The sequence below is a fragment of the Eretmochelys imbricata genome, chromosome 8 (genome assembly GCF_965152235.1).
Source record: "Eretmochelys imbricata isolate rEreImb1 chromosome 8, rEreImb1.hap1, whole genome shotgun sequence".
NCBI lineage: Eukaryota > Metazoa > Chordata > Testudines > Cheloniidae > Eretmochelys > Eretmochelys imbricata.
In genome coordinates, this window is record NC_135579.1 from 74657103 (window position 1) to 74678056 (window position 20954).

Consider the following 20954-nt stretch of genomic DNA (forward strand, 5'->3'; position numbering starts at 1 on the left):
GTGGTCAGGTGCCAGCGAGGTTATCCTAGCTTCTTAACCCTTTACAGATGAAATGGTTTTTCCTCTGGCCAGGAGGGATTTTAAAGGTGTTTACCCTTCCCTTTATATTTATGACAGCATCCAATGAAAAACTCTCCCAGCAAATTAAAAATAAACGTAGCTTTGTTACTGGTTTCTGTAAACATGCAAATTAAATAATGTTCACCATATTATTATTGAAGTATTAGATATTAAAGGGAGAGGGATATAAAAATGTCCTTTTGGAAAAGTTACTATATACATTTAAATGTGTGGCTCTAAAAATTCTGAAGCAAAAGTGATTTTTAGGTCAGTTCTCACAATTCCCTCTAGCTCATGGCAGCTTCGTGTAATCAGCCCTTAATGCCATCGCTGGTACAGATAGTGCATATTGCCCACACTAGGTTGGGACAATATAATTTCTGATTTATTAAGGATGTTAGGAAGAACACATATCTGATAGGTTATTTTAAAAAACACAAGCTGTGTGAAGCTGTTCAAATGTTAGGAATGTTAGCAATAGACTTGGTAGGGCTGCATCAGAAGATAGAGAAGGCAGTAAAAAGTACATAAGTCATAGTATCCAATGATCAATTTTATGTTTAAGATGGCTATTATCACACAGATCTCACTACCAGATGTATGATAGTATCCACTTATCGTAACCAACCATATCTAAAGCTTGAAATTATTTAATTTTTAAAGAAATTGTAGCATAGTGTCCATCCTACATTGTACATTCAAGTTGTTTTCTCTAAGCTCCTTCACTGCACTTGTGACATTAGTTTTACTCAAATGTATAATTAAATATACATAAGTCTGGGTTTGATGCTGTACAAAAATTGTTGTACATTTGTACAATAGATTATTTATCTTCTGCTAGTCTTGCCTCTGCAGCAGAGCCAATACACAAAAGTTTGTTGAAGGGGGATCCACATAAACCCAATTTCCATTCCCACGCTGTTATACTTCCACTTGTTAAGCACCTGTACAATGGCATGACTTAACACTGCATAGGGGAGAGGGCCCCAGCAAAGAACTCTCCCTCCCTATAAAAACTCGCTTTGGTTGTCCCGCTGTCCAGTGAAACTGCCTCAGTTCTACTGCTTTTAGAACTCTGTGCACAGAGAGGTGAGACAGGATGCAACTAATTCCACTGCTGATCTCTGACCCAGAATAGAATTCAGCTCACTTCTGGACCTCTGTTAGCTCTGCAGTGCTGGAAGACAAAAGTACCATAAAAGCTTAGTCAATAAAATAAACAAAATGCACACAGAGCATCTGTCGATGAAGTGGAATGGCCACTTCTGACTACAAGTGCACCTTAACAGACCAACTTTTAAACTTACTGCCATACCTTTTTCCTCCCCTGACAGTTATACCAGGAACATTTAGCTATGATGGCTATATTCAGTATGGGTGGATGGTCCATTTACTTGACCCAGCACTGAAATCCTAATTTTTCAATAACTAGATAGATCTCACAAACAGATATATTTTGGAACCCCATCTTAACTTTAACAAAGTGTCCCTTTAAAGGGAGTGGGGAGTAAAAACTGTCAAATACAAAAGGAATGATTCACAGGAGATAATAAAGCAATATTGAAAGTAAAACTGTTACTATTTAGCCAGTTGAACTACAGCACTCAAGTCATCCTTGGCAGCCTTTGTATACTGCAGTCATTACACATTCAGTATTATATTTCATTTCAGAATCGTAAGGCAACATTATGGAACTTTAGCTTTTGCATTCAAATTCAACGTTACATTACAACGCAAGATTACTGAAGTTGTGCAAGTGGTTCCATTTAGAAGTAATTGAGTTCTGCACATACACAATGAAGAATTTACAGTTAGTCTTTTTTTAATTTGACAGTATTTCAAAGTGATTTGAAGATCAATGAACATGTACTATTATGCATATAAAAAAATCTTCTTTAATGAAGGCACTTTTACAAAATCTGAGGTGCACCATCTACCACTGGAGCTTTCTCCATTCCTAGAAACGTGATTTTTTTTTTTAACGTATTAACAACAAACCTGTAACAAGCACTTCTGTACGAACAAGAGACATTCAAATATATTTTTAAGGGGGATTCTAGCTTAAGTTTTTTGTTTTTCTTTTTTTTTAAATTCACTCTTCATTTTATCCCAGAAAAGCAGTATTAAAAGGAACTACTTTATTCACCATGTAAAATGTCATGCATACACATTTCATTGAAGTGACAGAAAACAGAGCTTCACTCAAATTCCATAACAGCCTTGAATTGAAAGTGTTACTCAGCAATGAATGTCTTCTGCTGAGATGTACTGTGTCAATTTAGTGCTATGACAAGCTTGAAAAGAATCTGCTACACACATGACAAGTAACTAGGTAGCAAACAACTCTGCTCCATCTTTCTATTGGTTTCTTATAAGTCTTACCTTGAGAAAGTGTCAAAGCCTCACATTTGGTACTGAAGTTAATTTCAAGTTTCACTATTCCTGAACTGTATTTTGGATACTGAATAGAGAGCCTAATTGACAAGAGAAAACGAAAAGTTGCCTATGGAACATTCAAGGTTAAATTTGATAAGCTTAAAAAGAACAACTAATTTTTGTAATTTAACTTATTTGCAATATTCTTTGCACCTTTTCTTTTCCCACAAGGACTGTACTGATTTCCTGACACACCTATTTCAAATAGAGACTAAGTACTAACATCTGATTTACTCACCAAACTTAAATTTATAATGTCTTATGCCTATTTATTATTTGTGTACCAGCATCAGTAGTATCATAGCTCTAGAAACAGCCTTGTCTTTGCCACTAGACACCCAGCAGAAGAAGGCAAGACATAAATGCAGTAAGTCCTACAAAAATAATGGCTAGTTTGTTCAAATTAAAAAATTCACAAAAATTTCTTCTCACCATAACATTCTAAAAGATGTAATAAGTAATGTGTATCTGAACCTAGAGGTTTTGACTGTCCCTTTAGCACTGAAAAGCTGGAAATGCAGTTTTTTAAACAAGTGAACCTGTTCACTTTACAAAAATGCAAATAGGGAGAATATACTTCCTGGAAGGAGAGTCAACATGACAAAACAGAGATATTGTTTTCAAGTATATAATTAGCCCAACTGAGCAGGAATACATCATACAGCAGATTTTGGGTAGCATTATCTTTGTCACAAAAATTACTCACCAGTCAAAATGGCAGCAGTGCTTAAATAACCTTAAATTTCTTATAACGTTGCAAATGCAGTGAAGAAAAGTGGCTACTCAACATCAAATATAAAAACCATTTATAAAAACACATCAGAATTTTATTGCTTGAAGAATACAGCATATGAAAAAAGCACAAGAACTTCCAAAGAAAAGGTCACAAGGAACCAAACATACTATCCCATACATACCAGATGCAGTAAAATGTTAACCTGAATTCTGCATCAGAAAAAACAAGTGTGAAATACCTAATTTTGTTTACTTAAAAGAAAAAGACTAATTTAAAATATAAAGTGTAAGGTGTTACAGTACAAATTAGAAAAGCCAACACTGCACATTAACATTGTTTCACTAGACTAGATTTACTACCTTTGGTACTGAAGTCTTTACAGAAAACCACTTCCTTAGTCAAATCTTGTCCAACATATTTCATGAAAGTTTTTCAACTTAACATTCAACAAACTAATCTTTACTTTTTGAACCATCACTGCAAGGATGCATTTAGAAAATGTGCAAGTTTATTCAATATGTAACCTAACTTCTCTAAAATTTAAATCAAAAGCTACTGGGCGATCCTTGGAGATCTGAATATATGCCAACTGTACTTGTTCAGATCTCTACTTAAAATGGGCACACTGTTTTCTGTTTATTTCGCTATGTGAACAGACTGCTGCACGCAAAGCTTTTAGTCCAAAAATTTTTTCCAGAGAAAATTGTCAAGAGCATACTAAAAGAAAAGACAGTGCATTCTTACACAGCTATCTGATCTGATCGTCTGCAGTAGTATGCAAGTGGCTTTTCCATTCTGCTGGAAACAAGAGTACCAGAACATTGGCCAACATTTCTTCATTCAACATTAAAATTCTATAACGGACACAACTATGGTCTATTTCAACACAAAGAACAGCTGCCCATCCATTTATATAAACAGAATTTTCAAATTGTCAAAAAGACTCCTTTTCCTTTCCTTATCCTGATTTTCTTTCCTGATTACTCGTGGGGCATACTTTAACTAAACTTGGACAGAATCATTTGCACCTACTAACCTGTTTGAATGAAGAAAATGTTATTGTTTCACAAGGTAGCTGAGGAATCCATTGGTAACCTAGTCTGGAAAATGTTAACATTATGCTGACAACAATAACTAACAAATCAGGGTTAAATAAAAATCCCTCTTTACTGAAAGCATGTTCATTAACTTCAATTTTTGCTTTTGTAGGCTTGAACATTTAATAATTCCCAGTTAAGTCAATGGAACTAATACAATTGCATTTCACCAAGTTCCAGCTTTACATGTGAACAATATGAACATATCTGGACTATGCAAGTAATACCATCAACAACAGTTAACATTAAATTGGAGTGAAATAATAAGAATTATTAGTTCTCTACACTGGTCAGTCTTTGAAATGAAATATTCATTGATTCAGGACTCTTCATAGATATAATAAAATCATGGGTTTATTTTTTCACCCCATACAAAAAAAATGACCGAATTTCTACAACTCCTATTAAACATACCTTTTCCTATCTTAGTGAAAATGTATCTTTTCAAATTTGTAACAAATGTGGTATTTGAGCACATATAATATTTACTGCCATATATATATATCCTCATTTTTAAAAGGACAAAGAATTCAGACTTTACTATGCTGACCTCTTTGCTTTTTTCCCATTATGCAGATTAAGTGTTTACTGAACCACTCCCACCCAAAAAAAAAAAACCAATTAAAAATTCTTTATGTAAGATTTTATAGTTTAGTTAAAAGGGAAGAGAAATGCAAATGTGGATTTAGAGCTTCTGTATAAATCTCACTATTTTATAAACTTGTTGTTTATTTTAACACTGTTTATTGATCAAATAAATGACGCACTGCTATCTAAAATTTCCATATACACCATTAAAAATCCAAAGTTGATATGATATTGAACCTTAAATCTTTAAGAGTTCAAAAAAAGACAGTTTTTACATGTACAGCACACAACAGCAGACATCCCTAGAATACCAATGGCCAGTCCAAGATGCGTACAAAATTACAGGTAAGCATTCATATCACTGTTTTCATTGTGCAGGAAAGATATTTCTCAGTGGGAATAGAATCTCAGCTGGTGAATTTCAGATATCATCTTCATCATCTTCATCCTGAGAGGATCCTGCCTGATTGGATGCACTGGCTGATGCAGCAGCAAGCTGTGCTTGTTGGGCCGCTTGTTGCATCTGTAGCCACTCCTGCTGGGCCAGTTCTGCTTGCTGCTGTCTAGCCTGAAAACAGACAAAATTGTTAACAAAACCCAATTTCCAATAACCTTTTAAGGAATTAGTATAGCACACTGGCAAAGATTACATTAATGGTCTAGCAGAAACTGCAGGTGCAAAGTACAAGATTTATACCTAAAAATAATCACTGTACATAAAGGGTATTCAAAATATTGCAATGCTTTGTACTGATATTAACATTTAGTTATTCTTTCCCTCTCATCCACACTCTAAACGCCTTACTATTAATACAGTACCTTTTTTTCTTCATGTTGGCATAACCTATTTTGATGGTATGCAGTTCAACCATCATCTGGAACATTTATGCTCAGAAAACCAAAGAGGTTGGGGTAAATAAAAATGTACTTGAAAAAAAGTCAATTTTGGGGGTTGCACAGGGTCATAGAGGCACCACTTTCAAATGAAAAATTAACCAGGAACGTTGCAGAGTGGCTAGAAGTGCAACAAGTACAATTAGCATTAACAAGTCCCTCTACCACTTACCCAAACTGCCTAGGAAATACTGATCAGGAAGTCCAGGCCTTACTTTAAGCAAGAATTAAATTAATTAAATTAAATGGAAAAATGGAGGGTAAGTAAAGTGAAACATGTGCAATGTGTTATAGTTTGAAAGTGTCAGAACTAGAGTAGTGATGTACCAATATTCTTATTTAATAAGGGCCTAACCTTTGCAGCTGAACCTAAATTCAGCCCTATCATCCTCCACCTCCCAATACCATTTTTGCTTCTTTCCCCATCTCCAAAAAATTGCTTGTTTTTGTTACATAAATATCAGGAATGTTAAGTCTGCTTTTGCTACATGAATTTTCAAGATTTTCAGCAGTTTATTGTGAGTTCATCTTCCTCAATTCAAGGAGAGAGGATGTTTGACATTTGATAGGAAGCCTTTGTTAAGTGATTGTTAGGTACTGAAGTTGAGAGTACAAAAAGTGCAAACAAACTAAAAAGAGTTTGATTAGAAGTCCTTTCTCCTCTCAACTGTCAGCTTTCATTTGCTTGTGATGTCATATTTTTTCTAGTACTTTAGTCACTATAGTCGCCTCCAGGATAGTTAAAACTAGGGATGGGCATTTGCCCAGACCAAAAATAATTGGTCAACTGACCAGTCAACCATTGGCCAAATATTTTAAAGCACTAATTTATTAGAATAGTAATAACAGTAAGAAAACAAAGTAAGCCTTTATGGTCTCCAATCAGCCTAACCTTAGATAGACACTTATGCCTAATTACAACAACGACAAAAGTTCTTAACTGAGCTATTTTAACTCAGAAAAATGTGGAGCACAAATAAATGGAAGTTCTAAAAACTGAAAGAATGGTATAATGGTGCAATCAAAAAGGTAGGCCATTGCCTAAATCAGGGTATTCTTGAAGAAATATTTGAGACTATTTGACAGGGGTCATATAGGTGATTACTTGAACAGCTTGTTAAGTCCACTTAAAACCTGAATTTGCACTGTAAAAAAACACCCAGCAGAAAAAAAAAAAAACCTTTGAAACAAAAATATCAGGTCTTCTTTATATATAAAGCAAAAGAGAACAAAAGCCTGTTTCCCCCCTCTATATAGGACACCTTTAAAGTTAAGTGCACATTTCTATTAAAATCCCCTTTTCATTTTGAATTTTCCATAACTGGCCTATCAGGCAAAAATTTTCTGAACCTACTATCTACCTAAGGATGATATTTTGGAACATTTCATCAAGGACAATTCAGTCAGTCAATAAGAGTACAAAAAGATACTGTCCCTATTCCAAGAGTTGTGGCAATTCTTTGGAAAGCTCTAGCACAAATGTGCTGGATTAAAAAAAAGTTGACATCTGCAAAGGAAATAGCCCTCACTGAAAAGAGGCTTTAAATGTTTCAGTTAAAAGTATTCATATGCAGTCACTAGGGTTTGAAAGAGAATCAAAATTTGTTCAGTGTCAATACTTGGTACACTTTTAGCCATTTTAACCAAAGTTCTAAACAAATGAAAGCAACACGTGAACACATTAGTAGTGGACATGCATGTCTAAGATACACATTCAATGTGTCAGTGCTCCATAAGAGTCAGTGGCTCTACAGTATTTTCTCTCAACCTTTCAGATACCAGGGACCAGCTTGCTATCTTCCTAAACTGTGTTAGGGAGATCTCAGGGACGAGAAACACTGCTCCAAGGGACTGTGCACCTTCTGCTGGACAGATAATTCTGGAAATATTAGGTGCCACCAGATTATATAACCACTTCTTCACATCTTTTTTCTTTTGAAAATACTAGGAAACTCCCTAAGGTTGCATGGCTAAGAACTCAGAGTCAGAACTTAAGGTGTCCTCAATCTTAAATCTGCCTCCTCATGCCATAATGCAGTATGCCAGTCTTTATTGCACAATCAAGTCACTTCTCAAATACTACAACATAGAATTTTTCCTACAAACTTCAGCCTAATGTTCACAACAAATTAGGATGCCTCTTGATTTGGATTTATTCATTCATTAAGGAAGTTATCTTTGTAAATGACGGAAAACTAGGGCCCTGATCTTACCAACACTTATACGCATACATAATTTCTCAGGTGTGTAAATGAATATTTAAGAAGTGTGATTGTCATTTAAGCAGCCAGTATTCCTTCTGCATATAACCACTGGTAAATTCTGGATCATCTATAGGATTAATCACATGCAAGAGTTATGCACATGTATAAGTATTTGCAGGACTGGAGTGCAAGTACAGCACTTGTTCCAACAATACATCCACAAACTACTTTCATAAATTGTGGAATAAAATAAAAATGCGCTGTTTTAGAATCTGATCAGAGATTTTTGTACAATATCAAATGAGGACCATTTTAAGTTTCATTTACTGATCGAATACACAGACAGTGCAACTTGCATGTACTAACAATTTTATAATGCATTTTTTATTAAACTCTAATAATTAAAAAATTTAATGCATACCTTCAGAGGACAGTGTCTACTAGATTAAACAATTTTAAAGTAGGTAAAAACAAATCAGGTCTAAGTTGATAATACCTCTTTAAATGAAATGTCAATTGTTTTAATTCCCCATTGTTTATAATATTCTATAATATCCCTATCCCACCCCTCCTCTGCTGCTTTTGACCTGTGTAGAGTGCAGCTTTTATTTAAGTTATCCACATTAAACTTCATTGCATTAAGCTTAAAAGAACATAAAAACTTAAACTAACCAGTTTGTTATAAAACCAAACACTGCTTCTGCAGCAGCCACATTGGCTTTTTTAATCTTAGCATGAAGGGGAAAAAAGTATCTATGCGTTAATTTGTCACAGGACTACACCATTACATGTGTTAGCCATGTGATAAATTTCCAAACCTGGTGAAAACCTCAACTGTCTCATCATCATCATCTATTTAGCTATAATGTACTTGGCACTTTACAACATACAAAAATAAAGTTTATCTGGGTTTTGGCATTACATGAGTTTCAGTAAGGTCAGCGAGGAGGAGGTTGCAACTAAGATGTAAGATCACCAGGAACCTGAATAAGCATTTTCACCATGGGAACAGAAAGAAAGGAAAGAGACATGTTAGAGATATAGCATTCTTGTGACAAAAACTATTAGAGAGATGGAAATTACTCTTTTCCCCCATGAAGTGATGGAACCAAAACCAAGACAGATATTTAAACTGAAATGATTAAGACACAAAATGAGTTACACCTAGCAAGGGTCATAAAAGGCAATAAAAAGGTTCTACAAATACACAGGGAGAAAGAGATGAAGGAAGATGTAGGTTCTCACTTAGTGGGGAAGGAGAGCTAATAACAGATGACATCCCCATTTTGCTTCAGTCTTGGCTAAAATATTAAATTGTGACTCGATAATTAATATTAACCAGAATGGGAAAGGAACAAGCTAGAACAAGGAAAGAAAGGGTTAAAATATTTCGATAAGTTAGATGTGTTTAAATCAGCAGGGGCCAATGAAACTCACCTGTGGATACCTAAAAACTAGCTGAAAATCTCAACCATTAGCAATTTGTGAGAACTCATGGAAGATGGTGAGGTCCCAAAGGACTGGAGAAGGAAAAACATAGTTCCTATCTTTAAAATGAGGAACAAAGAGGACATGGGGAATTATAAACCGGTCAGCCTAACTTTGAGACCTGAGGGATACTGGAACAAATTATTAAACGAGAATTTGCAAGTATGTAGAGGATAAGGTTATAAGTAAAACTGAACATAAATTTGTCATAAACAAATCATGACAAATCAACCTAATTTCCTTCTTTTATGGGATTACTGGCCTAATGGATGGGTGGAAGCCGTAGATGTGACATATCTTGATTTTAGTAAGGCTTTTGACACAGTCCACCTGACACTCTTATAAGCAAATTAGCAAAATGTGGGCTAAATGTAATTATTATAAGGTGTGTGAACAACTGGTTGAAAGACCCTACTCAAAGAGTAATTGTCAACCATTTGCTATCAGACTGGGGGGACATTTCTAGTGGGATCTCACAGAGGTTTGTCCTGGGTTTTGTACTATTCAACATTTTCACCAATGACTTGGATAATGGACTGAAGAGTATGTTTATAAAATGTGTAGAGGACACTAAACTGGGAGGGGTTGCTAGCACTTTGGAGGACAGGATTAGAACACAGAACAACCTTGACAAATTGAAGAATTGGTCTGAAATCAACAAGATAAAATTCAATAAAGATAAGTGGAAAGTACTACACCTAGGAAGGAAAAAAGCAAATGCACAACTACAAAATGGGAAATAACTGGCTAGGTGGTAGCACTCCTGAAAAGGATCGGGGGTTATAATGGATCACAAATTAAACATGAGTCAACAACGCGATGCAGTTGCAAAAAAAAGGTATGTTAACACAGTGTCATATGCAAAAGACAGAAGATAACTGTCCTGCTTTACTTAGCAGTAGGGAGGCCTCAGCTGGAGTACTCTGTCCAGTTCTTGGTGCCATGCTTTAGGAAAGAAATGGATAAATTGGAGAGAGTGTAGAGTAGAGCAACAAAACGATAGCAGGTTTAAGACCTACGAGGAAAGGTAAAAAAAAATTGGGCATGTTTAGTCTTGAGAAAAGATGACTCAGAGGGGACCTCATAACGGTCCTCAAATATGTTACGGGCTATTTTAAAAGTTGTTCTAAAGACTGGACAAGAAGTAACGGACTAATCTGCAGCAAAAGATATTTAGGTTAGATATTAAGAAAAACTTTCTAGTTATAAGAGTAGTTAAGCTCTGGAATACGTTTCTAAGAGAGGTTGTGGAATCCTTGTCATTGGTGGTTTCTTAGGACAGGTTAGATAAAAACATGTCTGAGATGGCCTATGTATACATGACCCTGCCGCAGCACAGGGCGATAGGATTAGATGACCTCTCAAAATCTCTTCCAGCACTACATTTCTATGATTATAGTTTAAAGAAAGTGATCATTTTCTAATATATTAGTTGGCATTTCCCTTCATATATACAGTTGGACTAAAGACAACCTCGTAATACACGTAAAGGAATACAAAAAGTAGTTGAAAATAACTTTTTAAAACTCAAACATTTGTAAAAGTTTCTGTAAAATAGGAATACATGATTGAGTGGCACGGCTTTGATATCACCAGTGGTAAAGTAATACATTCATTTAAAACTCAGACTAATAAAACTTACACATTTCTATACAATCTCTCTGGCATGTCAGATCACAGAATTAACAAAGAAAAGTCAGCATCTTATTTATCCATTTGCATTTCTTGCCCTGACTTCGCAAGGTCAGATTCAGTAAAATCTTTCATGGCCATGCAATCCATAAAACAGGGGATTCTTCTGGACTTATGCATGTTTCTATGGCACTAAATCAGGGAGTGTCTAGTTCATTCAACCTCACTGATAGATTTTTGCAATTAACAGGAAAAAAATCCACATTAGATTTCTTAGTCAGAAACATTGCCTCACTCACTTTTGCAAATAACTCCTGTTGCTGCCTTAGAAGTTCTTCTTCAGGAATGCCAAGATTTTCCAAACGAGAACTGGCCTTTCTTCTTTTTAGTGCTACTGTTTTGCACTCTTGTAAGACTTCTTTTACCTCACTGATATAGGAGCCAAAACCCAAGCTTTCTAGTGCTGGAAAAAAGAAAACATGATCAATTAGCATAACTAAGATTTGTAGTCACATCAAAACAATTTCCTGTAATAAGACACCAAGTTGTTCTGTCCTATAGATTGCTTATTTAAAGTGACCCACAACAGTTTTTTTTAAAAATGTGCATCTTTTTACTCTTGTAGTATATAAAGGCCTAAACGAGAGATTTTCAAACTGAGGGGCACAGAGGAACATTCGGGGGGCGAGTGGTGTCCCCAGGAGGCTGGGGCTTGGGGAGGGAGCACCACCTCCACCCCCCTGACTCACTTCAACAGACCATCCAGCCTGTGGGTCAGTGTCAATATCCACTGATGCTCTGCTGATTTCTGCTCCTGGCAGCTTCCAAGCCCAGTGCTGGCTACGTCCCCAGAGACTGTCACATGTGCCTTCCCACACCCTGAAAACCTGAGGGGCAGGTGTTGTGTCTATATTTGTATGCGTTGGAGCAGCACAACCAATACTTTTAACTCAAGAGGGGTGGGGAAGGGCACCTCAGCTCCAAAAGGTTGAACACCACTGGCCTAAGTCATATTCCCCTACTCCCTTCCTGCATCAAAAGTGCACTATCTTCAAAACTTGAGACTATCAAGTGTGCTCTTCTTGGTTTTGCTGGTACTTTTAAATTTCTTAGCTGTATTTCATAAAGGTGAGGGAACTAGTCAGAGAAAAACAGCAAGACAAGGAGACAGTTTAATTTCTTAGTTATACATTTAAAATAATTTCATATAAACCAGACCGATGAATGGAACCAGTGCCATATTTCCCATATTTGCTTAAGAACAGATATATAGTAACATGTACCATACACACCACACATGCCCAAAGTCCCCTCCTTCCACTATTTAAGCATAATGGACCAACCAGAAAAGCACATTTTCTTAATGGGCTGAAGTCAGCACTGATATGCAACAACTTGGCCATTTCAGGAGAGAAAGGATTGCTAATTTAAGTCCCTACCCGCAATGTAAATAATAGTGTGTTGCATACCTAGTTGCAATTCAGTAACTGTCCTCCAACCCTCCCTAAAATGCTAAGACACTATTCCAATTTGTAACATAGCTGGGACCTAATCATGGTATTAATAATCTCCACAAGAGATACAACAGGGTTGGACAGAGAGCATTAGGGAAGAACTGTTGTAACCAAGTTCCTAAAAGTTTTACTGTAGATAGGATCCAACTCTTGTTTATACTGAGCTTTGAACCATGCTTTAAAGTAGTTTGAACTACTGGAAAAAAGGGTTCTGGATACACTGGTTTCAAACATTATTCAGGTAGCCACTGAAAATAGGACGAAAGCTACAGAAATACTTTGAAAAACTTGCCTCTGTACTACAGAGAGCATCTGCGTTTAGATTGCCAAATTGGTCAGCAGCCATGGGCTTAAGGACTCTTCAATGCTATTAGATGCCCAAACAGCAGCAGTAACAACCATCTGTTACTAGCCAGTAAATTACACCCCATCTTAACAGACAGAGACCTGTCCACAGTGATTGATTCATCAGTGACCTCTATGCTGGATTATTGCACCTCATATCTAAGAATGAAGTCAAACCCAGAAAAAGCTCCGTGTAGTACAAAATGCATCTGCTTAACAGAGGCCCTCCCAGTTATCACCCCCACCCGAGCATTCTAGTCTCAGACTCTATTCTGGATCCTAGTCTGTCTTGGTACTCAAAGCCCTCATTGGGACTAGTCTAAGGGCATGTCTACACTTACCTCCGGAGCGATCGATCCAGCGGGGGTCGATTTACCACATCTAGTGAAGATGCAATAAATTGACTATCGAGCACTCTCCTGTCGACTCCGTTACTCCACTGAAGCTAGACACACAGGCGGAGTCGACGGGGGAGCGTCAGCAGTTGACCTACCGCAGTGAAGACACCACAGTAAGTAGATCTGATTACATCAACTTCAGCTGCATTATTCACGTAGCTGAAGTTGCATAACTTAAGATCGATCCCCCCACCCAGTGTAGACTAGGCGATACCTGAGAGATTGCCTCTCAGCTCCATGAGCATCTACAACAGCAACATTCCCCTGAACAAAGAAACAGACGACAAATGAAGAGCGAGCTTGGGAGTGAGAGAGATAGACCGGCTGCTGGTAAAGATCTTAGATTTGATGAGAAGGATGACTATGGACCACTCCACTTTCAAAAGTCAGTGTAAAACTAATTTCTTCAACTTACTGAGCGAAAGCTTAGTTCTTCACACACGAAAAAGGTCTCAAATTAATTAAACTAGGAAGACAGATTATCTGTTTTTAAATATATTTTGGAAGCACTACAAAACTAATGTGATGGTAGCCACATAAGTACCTGGATAAATAGCCCTGGCTCGAATTTGATTTATAAAAAAATAATAAGAGGAAGAGGTTTGGTCCTTTCTTCACCAGCCAAAAAGTGTTTGAAAACTAATAATAATTATAATTAATAAGACAAGTACATTTCTTTATTAGTAAAATCTTTGATTATTAAAAATAAAAACTGTAAAAATAGAATTTCCTTGTCACAATTCATGTTCTAGTTATTTTGTACATTTTGCTAATCTTAGACAATGAAAATCTATAAAGACAGTCTTCCTTTTGTTGTCAGTTTCACTTTTAAACTGGCAAATTTAGTTGACAGCATCTTTTATCTAAATTTAATTTTTTAATTAAGTTTATATTCTGTTTTCAAAATTAGTTTTAAAGCCTATTGTAGATAAGGCCAACTGACATACCAGTATTACTTTATCACTGACAAATATTTTCTGATTAAGTTAATGGCACAACCTTCAACAGCTTTGTTATTACTATTTGCACACGTAGATATCAACGTTCTGATCTATTTGGTTTACTTTAAATGCTACAGGTTTAACATCCACCAGATGTCTTAGTTTCAAAGCCAAGCAAACAGGTTTGATATTCTATTTCTAACAAATAATAAAAAGTTTCCATAAATCACTAGATTTAAAAATCTGAATGCATTAATTTTAGTTTATTACTTATCCTTAGTATTTGTATTGCACTAACACCTACAGACTGAGGTCCAATTGTAATTAGGCACTGTACAAACAGTGAGAGACAGTCAGGGTACATCTACACAGCATTTTGGAGAAAGCCCAGCTTGACAGACTTGGGTTAGAGGGGCTCACACTAATGCTCTAAAAACACCTGCTACAGCTCTTTGAAGTTGCAACTCAGGCTGGAGCTCAGGCTCTGAAGCCCATTACCTAGGTTTTGAATTTGCCAAAGAAACCTTGGTTCCCATCATGAAAAACTATGCAACCAAGACAGGACAGCTAACATGCATGAGTTTTTGATTTTGTGATGCCAGTTTTGGTCTGAATATGCAATGTGTGACTTCATGTTTCTCTTAGTAGTATGTTCCAGATCTGGTTAACATACCGAGACCTGGAGGAAGCTTTAGACCCAGTTTTGGCATGACTGACTAATACAAATTACGGTCAGACATCATAAATACCTCACCATAGGGAGAATGCCTGCTATTCTTAAACAAGTGTAAAGGTCAGTATCTTCAAAAAGCCATGTCTGTAGGCTAGAGTTTTTGTCAATTAAAGCCCATTCTCACACTTTGCTTTCTTTTAAGGGAATATGATTCAGAAGGCTGTGGTTTTGACGTTTCAAGTGCACTTGAACAACAGTGGTAGCCTATGTAGACTCCAGTCTGACTTAAGAATTATCTACTGGTTTTAGAGTGGTGTCTAATGGCCATTTGGGGTCAGCTTTTAAGTGACCAAAGCTTGTTGTTTCAGTGACTAAGATTACTGGTTTGTCCAGATCTGCCCTCCAGTCATATACAGAAAATAGCAGTCAATCTGCAGTGATCATAGACAATTTAGACCGCGTCCCCTTCAAAGATTTATCAGGTGACTCATTTTATTGAATTATACAAAAAAAGCCTCGTAGAGAGCTCATTTCTGAACAGGTAGGGTATCAGTAAACTGAAAACTAACTCTCGCCCCTGTGGCCTTTAAGTTTGGCCTCTGCTCCACAGGTACAATTGAATTGCTCTGTCAACTAGAGGGGTAAGAGATGTCTCAGAATCAACCCTGGAATCTTGCTGTTGATTAGAGATAGTGTATGTAAAAGGTTCACTCTTAGTCTCTTCTGTTCCTACACGTTGAAAGAACTCTTTCAGAAGAGTGAGTTTGAGAGTCTTGGCATCCATTTTGAACAGCTGGGATCTGAGGCAACTTTAGTTGAGGAGCCTTATTCTTTATGGTGGTTTTTATTTTACAGTTGTATTATGTAATGGGTAGACTATGTGATAATGCAAGCTGCCTTGTGCATAGTAGCCTGGCTGAAAGTTTGTATTTTATTTTTAAAATATTAAATATTTTGTATTTTAATCAATGTACAGAATGTTCCAGTCTTAAGTATTTTATTAAATCTAAAGAAATACAATAAGGAATACATTATCATGGGTGGGCTTGCATTTTACATACTACCTATGCAATGCATTATTTAGAATAAGAAATACAATGATGAAATCTTCCAAATAAGTGTTTTTTCTAGGATAGGTAGAGACTTGAATACTTTTGAACGTATCCTGTTATTCAGCAAAACAACAGAATTTTACCACAGCATATTGAAATTAAGAAAGATTATACTGTCAATATTGAGTACAATAGTGTGTAAAGCAAATAGCACATCTGCCACTGACTTCAGGGGGCTCTGAGCAACTACAGGGATCAGCCCACATAGATCCAGTTGCACAGGGGTTCTCAAACTTCCTTGCACCTTGACCCCCTTCTCAAAACAAAAACTACTACATGACCCCAGCGGCTGGGGGACTAAAGCCGGAGTCCACCTGAGCCCCACGCGGGGGGCCCAAAGCCCAAGGGCTTCAGCCCCAGGCAGGGGGCCTGTAACCTGAGCCCCACTTCCCAGGGCCGAAGGCCTTGGGCTTTGGCTTCAGCCACGCGTGGTAGGGCTCAGGCTTCAGCCCCAGCACCAGCAAGTCTAAGCCAGCCCTGGTGGCCCCATTAAAATGGGGTCGTGACCCAATTTGGGGTCCCAACCCACAGTTTGAGAACCGCTGCAGTTGCAGGATCTTACTTTAAAAACTAAATCAGAACTTCCATTAATTGAAGGAAACAGATTAAATTTGCTTGGGCAAGAAATCATACCAAAATCTAGTAGTGTTCCATTAAACTTCAGAAAGGAGACTTCAAAAAGAGAAGGAAACTAATTAAAAACACATTAAAACTGAAAGTAAATATATTAGAATCCTTAGACTCAATGGAGGCCACTTAAAACATACCATAACAAAGTCACAGACATCTAAACAGAAAGGACCTAAACAAAAAAATAGTTCAATTACAAGATGGCAATGCACAAGATGTTACCTGAACCAAATAGAAATGGAGTACTTGTGGGCACTCCTTAGCGACTAACCAATTTATTTGCGCATAAGCTTTCATGAGCTACAGCTCACTTCATCGGATGCATCATGAAAGCTTATGCTCATGAAAGCTTATGCTCAAATAAACTGGTTAGTCTCTAAGGTGCCCCAAGTACTCCTTTTCTTTTTGCGAATACAGACTAACACGTTTGTTACTCTTGAACCAAATAGGTATCTTTTGAGAAAATGCCAATCTAACTCCAGCGAAGCCAACAGAAAGAAAGTATGAACTATGGCAGGAAAATTAGTAGGGTATAAGGAATTTTGAAGAGCAAATAGTCAAAGTCATAAAAAAAGCTACAAGGAATTATTTAAATATATATGAACCAGAAAGGTTACAGAAGAAATGGTGATCTTCTAAAATAGCATATAGCAATTTGGATTTAAAAAAAAAAAAAAAATAGAGAAGCTAAATTATTTATTTTTTTCCAATTTTTCCCCACAAAGAATGTTGGTGATACCTACCCTAGACCTACTCTTTTCAGGTATTCAACTGACATACTGATGTGTCAAAAAAGGTAGTGCAGGAACAAGAGCCATATAGTATGGACCACGATATCTGAAAGAATGAATGAAGTGGCTGAGCTGCCAATAAAGAGATACAATCTCTCATTAAGATTAGCTGCTATACTGGTGCTCTGGAGAGTAGCAAATTTTGAACAAGTAGGGGTGATCCTGGGAATAATCAACCAGTAAGCCTCATTTATGTACCAAGTAAACTGGTTTAAGTGATTATAAAAATCTAGATGACTATGACAGAAAGAGCAAACTGCAGCTTACTTACTAAAAATTTGAGCATATCAATGAAATATTTCCTTTAGTATGTTGATAAAATAGTAGGCAAAGAAGAACTTACTGAAATGTATTTGAACTTTCAGGAAGCTTTTGACAAAAAGTCAGTCATTGTAGACAACTTAAAGATAGTAGTCAAAAAAAGCAAAATAAGTTTCACAATACAGAATGGGATAGAAATATTTAAATTATATGTATCACATACATCTTAAATAATTTTCTTTAAAATAGTAATATTAACCCTCATGCTTCAAGGAATCACCTGACAGGTTAGGAAGGAATTAGTACCATATGTATTTCTGAAGGATAATAAGGATAGCAATGAAGGTAGATGCAGAATATAAAATTTTATGCCTATAACATCCTCCCTATCACATTTGACCATATAAATGGGTAAACATCAACATTCATTTAACAAAATTTCAAGAAGAGCTTTATATCAAAAGTTAGAACTTTGAACACACTAGCAATTATAACTTGACAAAATATTTGTTAGTAGACAACACGCTGCAGACACAGTATGTATGTGGTAATCATTTCACTTCAGCTTCCAACCACATACAAATTTTCTTAATCCGCATTATGAAAAATAATCCACTGGACTAATCAGGATAGTGTTAAGTGAAATCTGCATTTAGAATCATTTATCATAGGCAACCAGTCTTTCATCACTAAATTATTTCTTCCCACTAACACTGGGTTTCCAATATAACTTTGTTCTACTTTTCTTTTGAGATAATCTCTATTAACCTAAAAACTTGTACTGATACTTTTGGTGGCAACTTTATGTATTTAACCAGCACAAAATTTCATTCACAATGCAAGTCTGGGTTTTACTTTTTAAAGTCTGAGTTTGAGAGGATTTTTAAGAATCAATTTTACTGCAAGGCACCATTTTCTTAAAATGTTAACTATAACAAAAGTTGATATATGGTTCATATTTTCTTATATTGCTCTTTATTATAAGTCGTCGTAATCAAAGCTTGAAAAATTCACTTCTATATTGCAAACAGGAAACTTTTTCTGTTAAGTGGAGTTATCATACCCCATCATAGTCTGCAGAATCTAATTAATTGAGCATTTAGTACTTATAGTTTCAAAAACAACTTTCCATGTGAACTGATACAAACCAATACTGGATTGTTTTCCTGAGCCTGAAGTTCTACTGCTTATGCCACTATTCACTGACTTGCCAAGTATCTGAGTAAAACCAAAACTCTGATCACTTTCACTACTACCTTAATTCACAACTTTGTGGGCAGCAATGAAACTGTCAAGAATTGTGGTAGCTTTCTCAAGTATCTGAGTAAAATTAACATGATTCTTGATCGGAGCAGCCCATGTGGCTTTCAAAAGCAGCTGTGGAAGTAACCCAAGTCATTAGTTTCATTTTGTTACTGCTTGAGAAAGCTATGAGCAGCAGTAGCAGGCACTGGTTCTATTCATAATGAACAAACTAAAAAAAATGCAGGCTGAAGAAGACTAGAACAGCAGATACTCACAAAAATCAGGAGGCTCCGAGATTTGAGAGAGAACAAAAGAAGAATCAGAAAACTTTTCCACCCTGCAGCCACAGAAGGTGGGAGCCAACAGCCAGAATAGGGTGCAACAGCATATTTTTAAGTGTACCCACTTATTACAGTAGAACTGATACAAAAGATGAAGCCACAAAGAAAGTCTAGGGACAGTATGGTAGGAATCCCAGTATTTTTCTTTTTACATCAGCTAGGGGATTGGTTAGGGATCATGGGGGCAAGAGCCTGGAACTCTCTTGTAAAGCCCACCTCCCATCCCCATCTGTTATACAGTGTCAGCCTCTGGTTTGCAAGTGCTTAATATTTTATTTTATTTCTGTAACAAACAGGGAAGTATTCTGCACAACCACCCTGAGAGATAGTTCTCTTTTCACAGGTATGGAAACTGAAGCACAGAAGTATAAGTGACTCACCCAAAGTCACACAGGAAAAGAACAAGGGGAGGAACTGAAAACTCCTGCCCCCTTCACCACAAAAGTAGCCTCCCTCTTGCAATGCAAGGCAACAAATAACCTTACTCATATTCTTTAAAATATTGACTTTTTCTGCCAGTACTTTTGGAGAAGTCAGTTGTAGGGTCCTAGACCTGAAGAAGAGCTCTGTATTGTTGGAAAGCTTACCTCTCTCACCACCACCAGCTGGTCAACTAAAAAAAATTATCTCACCCATCCTGTTTCTCCATTATCCCGAGATCGACATGGCTACAACAGCACTGCATTAAACGAAACGGTCTGTCATCTACCAGATGACTGCCCCCGAGGAACTCACCTTGTATGACATGCTCTGGGGAGATGGTTTTCTTCTCAGACTTATTACAGATCTCATTGGCCTCCGAGGAGATGAGGTGGATGAATTCAGTGCAGCAGTTCACCACCAGCTCCCGGGCATCATTAGCCACCCGGACATTGGGGAGAGTTTCTTTGATCATTTTGTTAATAGCAGCTCTTGGGATGGTGAGGTCGTCGTCGTTTCCAGACGACGAAGCCATTATATTTCACACACACTCTCCGAGACTCTTTGAACTCAAATCTTCAGACCCAGAGCAAGACACGCAGAGCGCCAGAGACCCGCTGCTCAGGGAGTCCCGAGGCGGTGTTGCCGGGGCAGGTCCAAGCAGGGGATGAGAGCAGGTGCCGTGAGTCTGCGGGCGGGAGGACGCTGGGTGCGGGGCGGGTGCTGAGGGGACCGCGCGCTGGGGGAGAAAGGGAGGGATCAGATTCACGCCCGAAGGCGGGAGAGCGCTAGCGGGGGCCGGCGCGGGGCCCGCTGCCAGCTCCCCTGAGCCGGTGCCAGCAGCTTGGGAGCAGCCGCGGGAGGCGCTGCCCGGAGTTCAGGGCTCCCTCGGCTACAGGCTCTGCCACATCCTTCACGCACCGCCGCCGGGTATTCGTGCCATGCCGGCCGCCGCCTTGTGAACGGGAGCCGCAGGAAGCCGTCCGAAAAGCCCGCGCACGGCTCGGCTCCGGCTCTGCACTCACCCAGCGGCGGCCGTTCCCTCGGAACCGAGGGCGGCCGGGAGAAGGAAACGAGCCAGCGAGGAGCACAGCCAACGACCAGCGCCACTTCCGCCGGAAGCCGTCCTCGGACACTTCCGCTTCCGG

The 20954-nt window shown here is 37.7% G+C and overlaps 1 protein-coding gene across 1 annotated transcript; it reads right to left on the reverse strand.

Moving 5' to 3' along the window:
- Nucleotides 1-3285: 3285 nt before the first annotated feature.
- DR1 (down-regulator of transcription 1) lies at nucleotides 3286-20899 on the reverse strand. The gene is made up of 3 exons (XM_077823805.1): nucleotides 20122-20899; nucleotides 11435-11598; nucleotides 3286-5485 (listed from the first exon to the last, which is right to left on the reverse strand). Exons 1-3 carry the CDS (start codon nucleotides 20339-20341, stop codon nucleotides 5339-5341), a joined length of 531 nt encoding a protein of 176 aa, XP_077679931.1. The 5' UTR covers nucleotides 20342-20899; the 3' UTR covers nucleotides 3286-5338.
- Nucleotides 20900-20954: the final 55 nt, after the last annotated feature.

Coding starts and splice junctions, on each gene's coding strand:
- DR1 (XM_077823805.1), bottom strand. CDS start 20,341: ATGGCTTCGTCGTCTGGAAACGACGACGACCTCACCATCCCAAGAGCT. Junction 11,599..20,121: donor CCCAGAGCATGTCATACAAG/GTGAGTTCCTCG, acceptor TCTTTTTTCCAG/CACTAGAAAGCTTGGGTTTT. Junction 5,486..11,434: donor AACAGGAGTTATTTGCAAAA/GTGAGTGAGGCA, acceptor GTCTGTTTTCAG/GCTAGACAGCAGCAAGCAGA.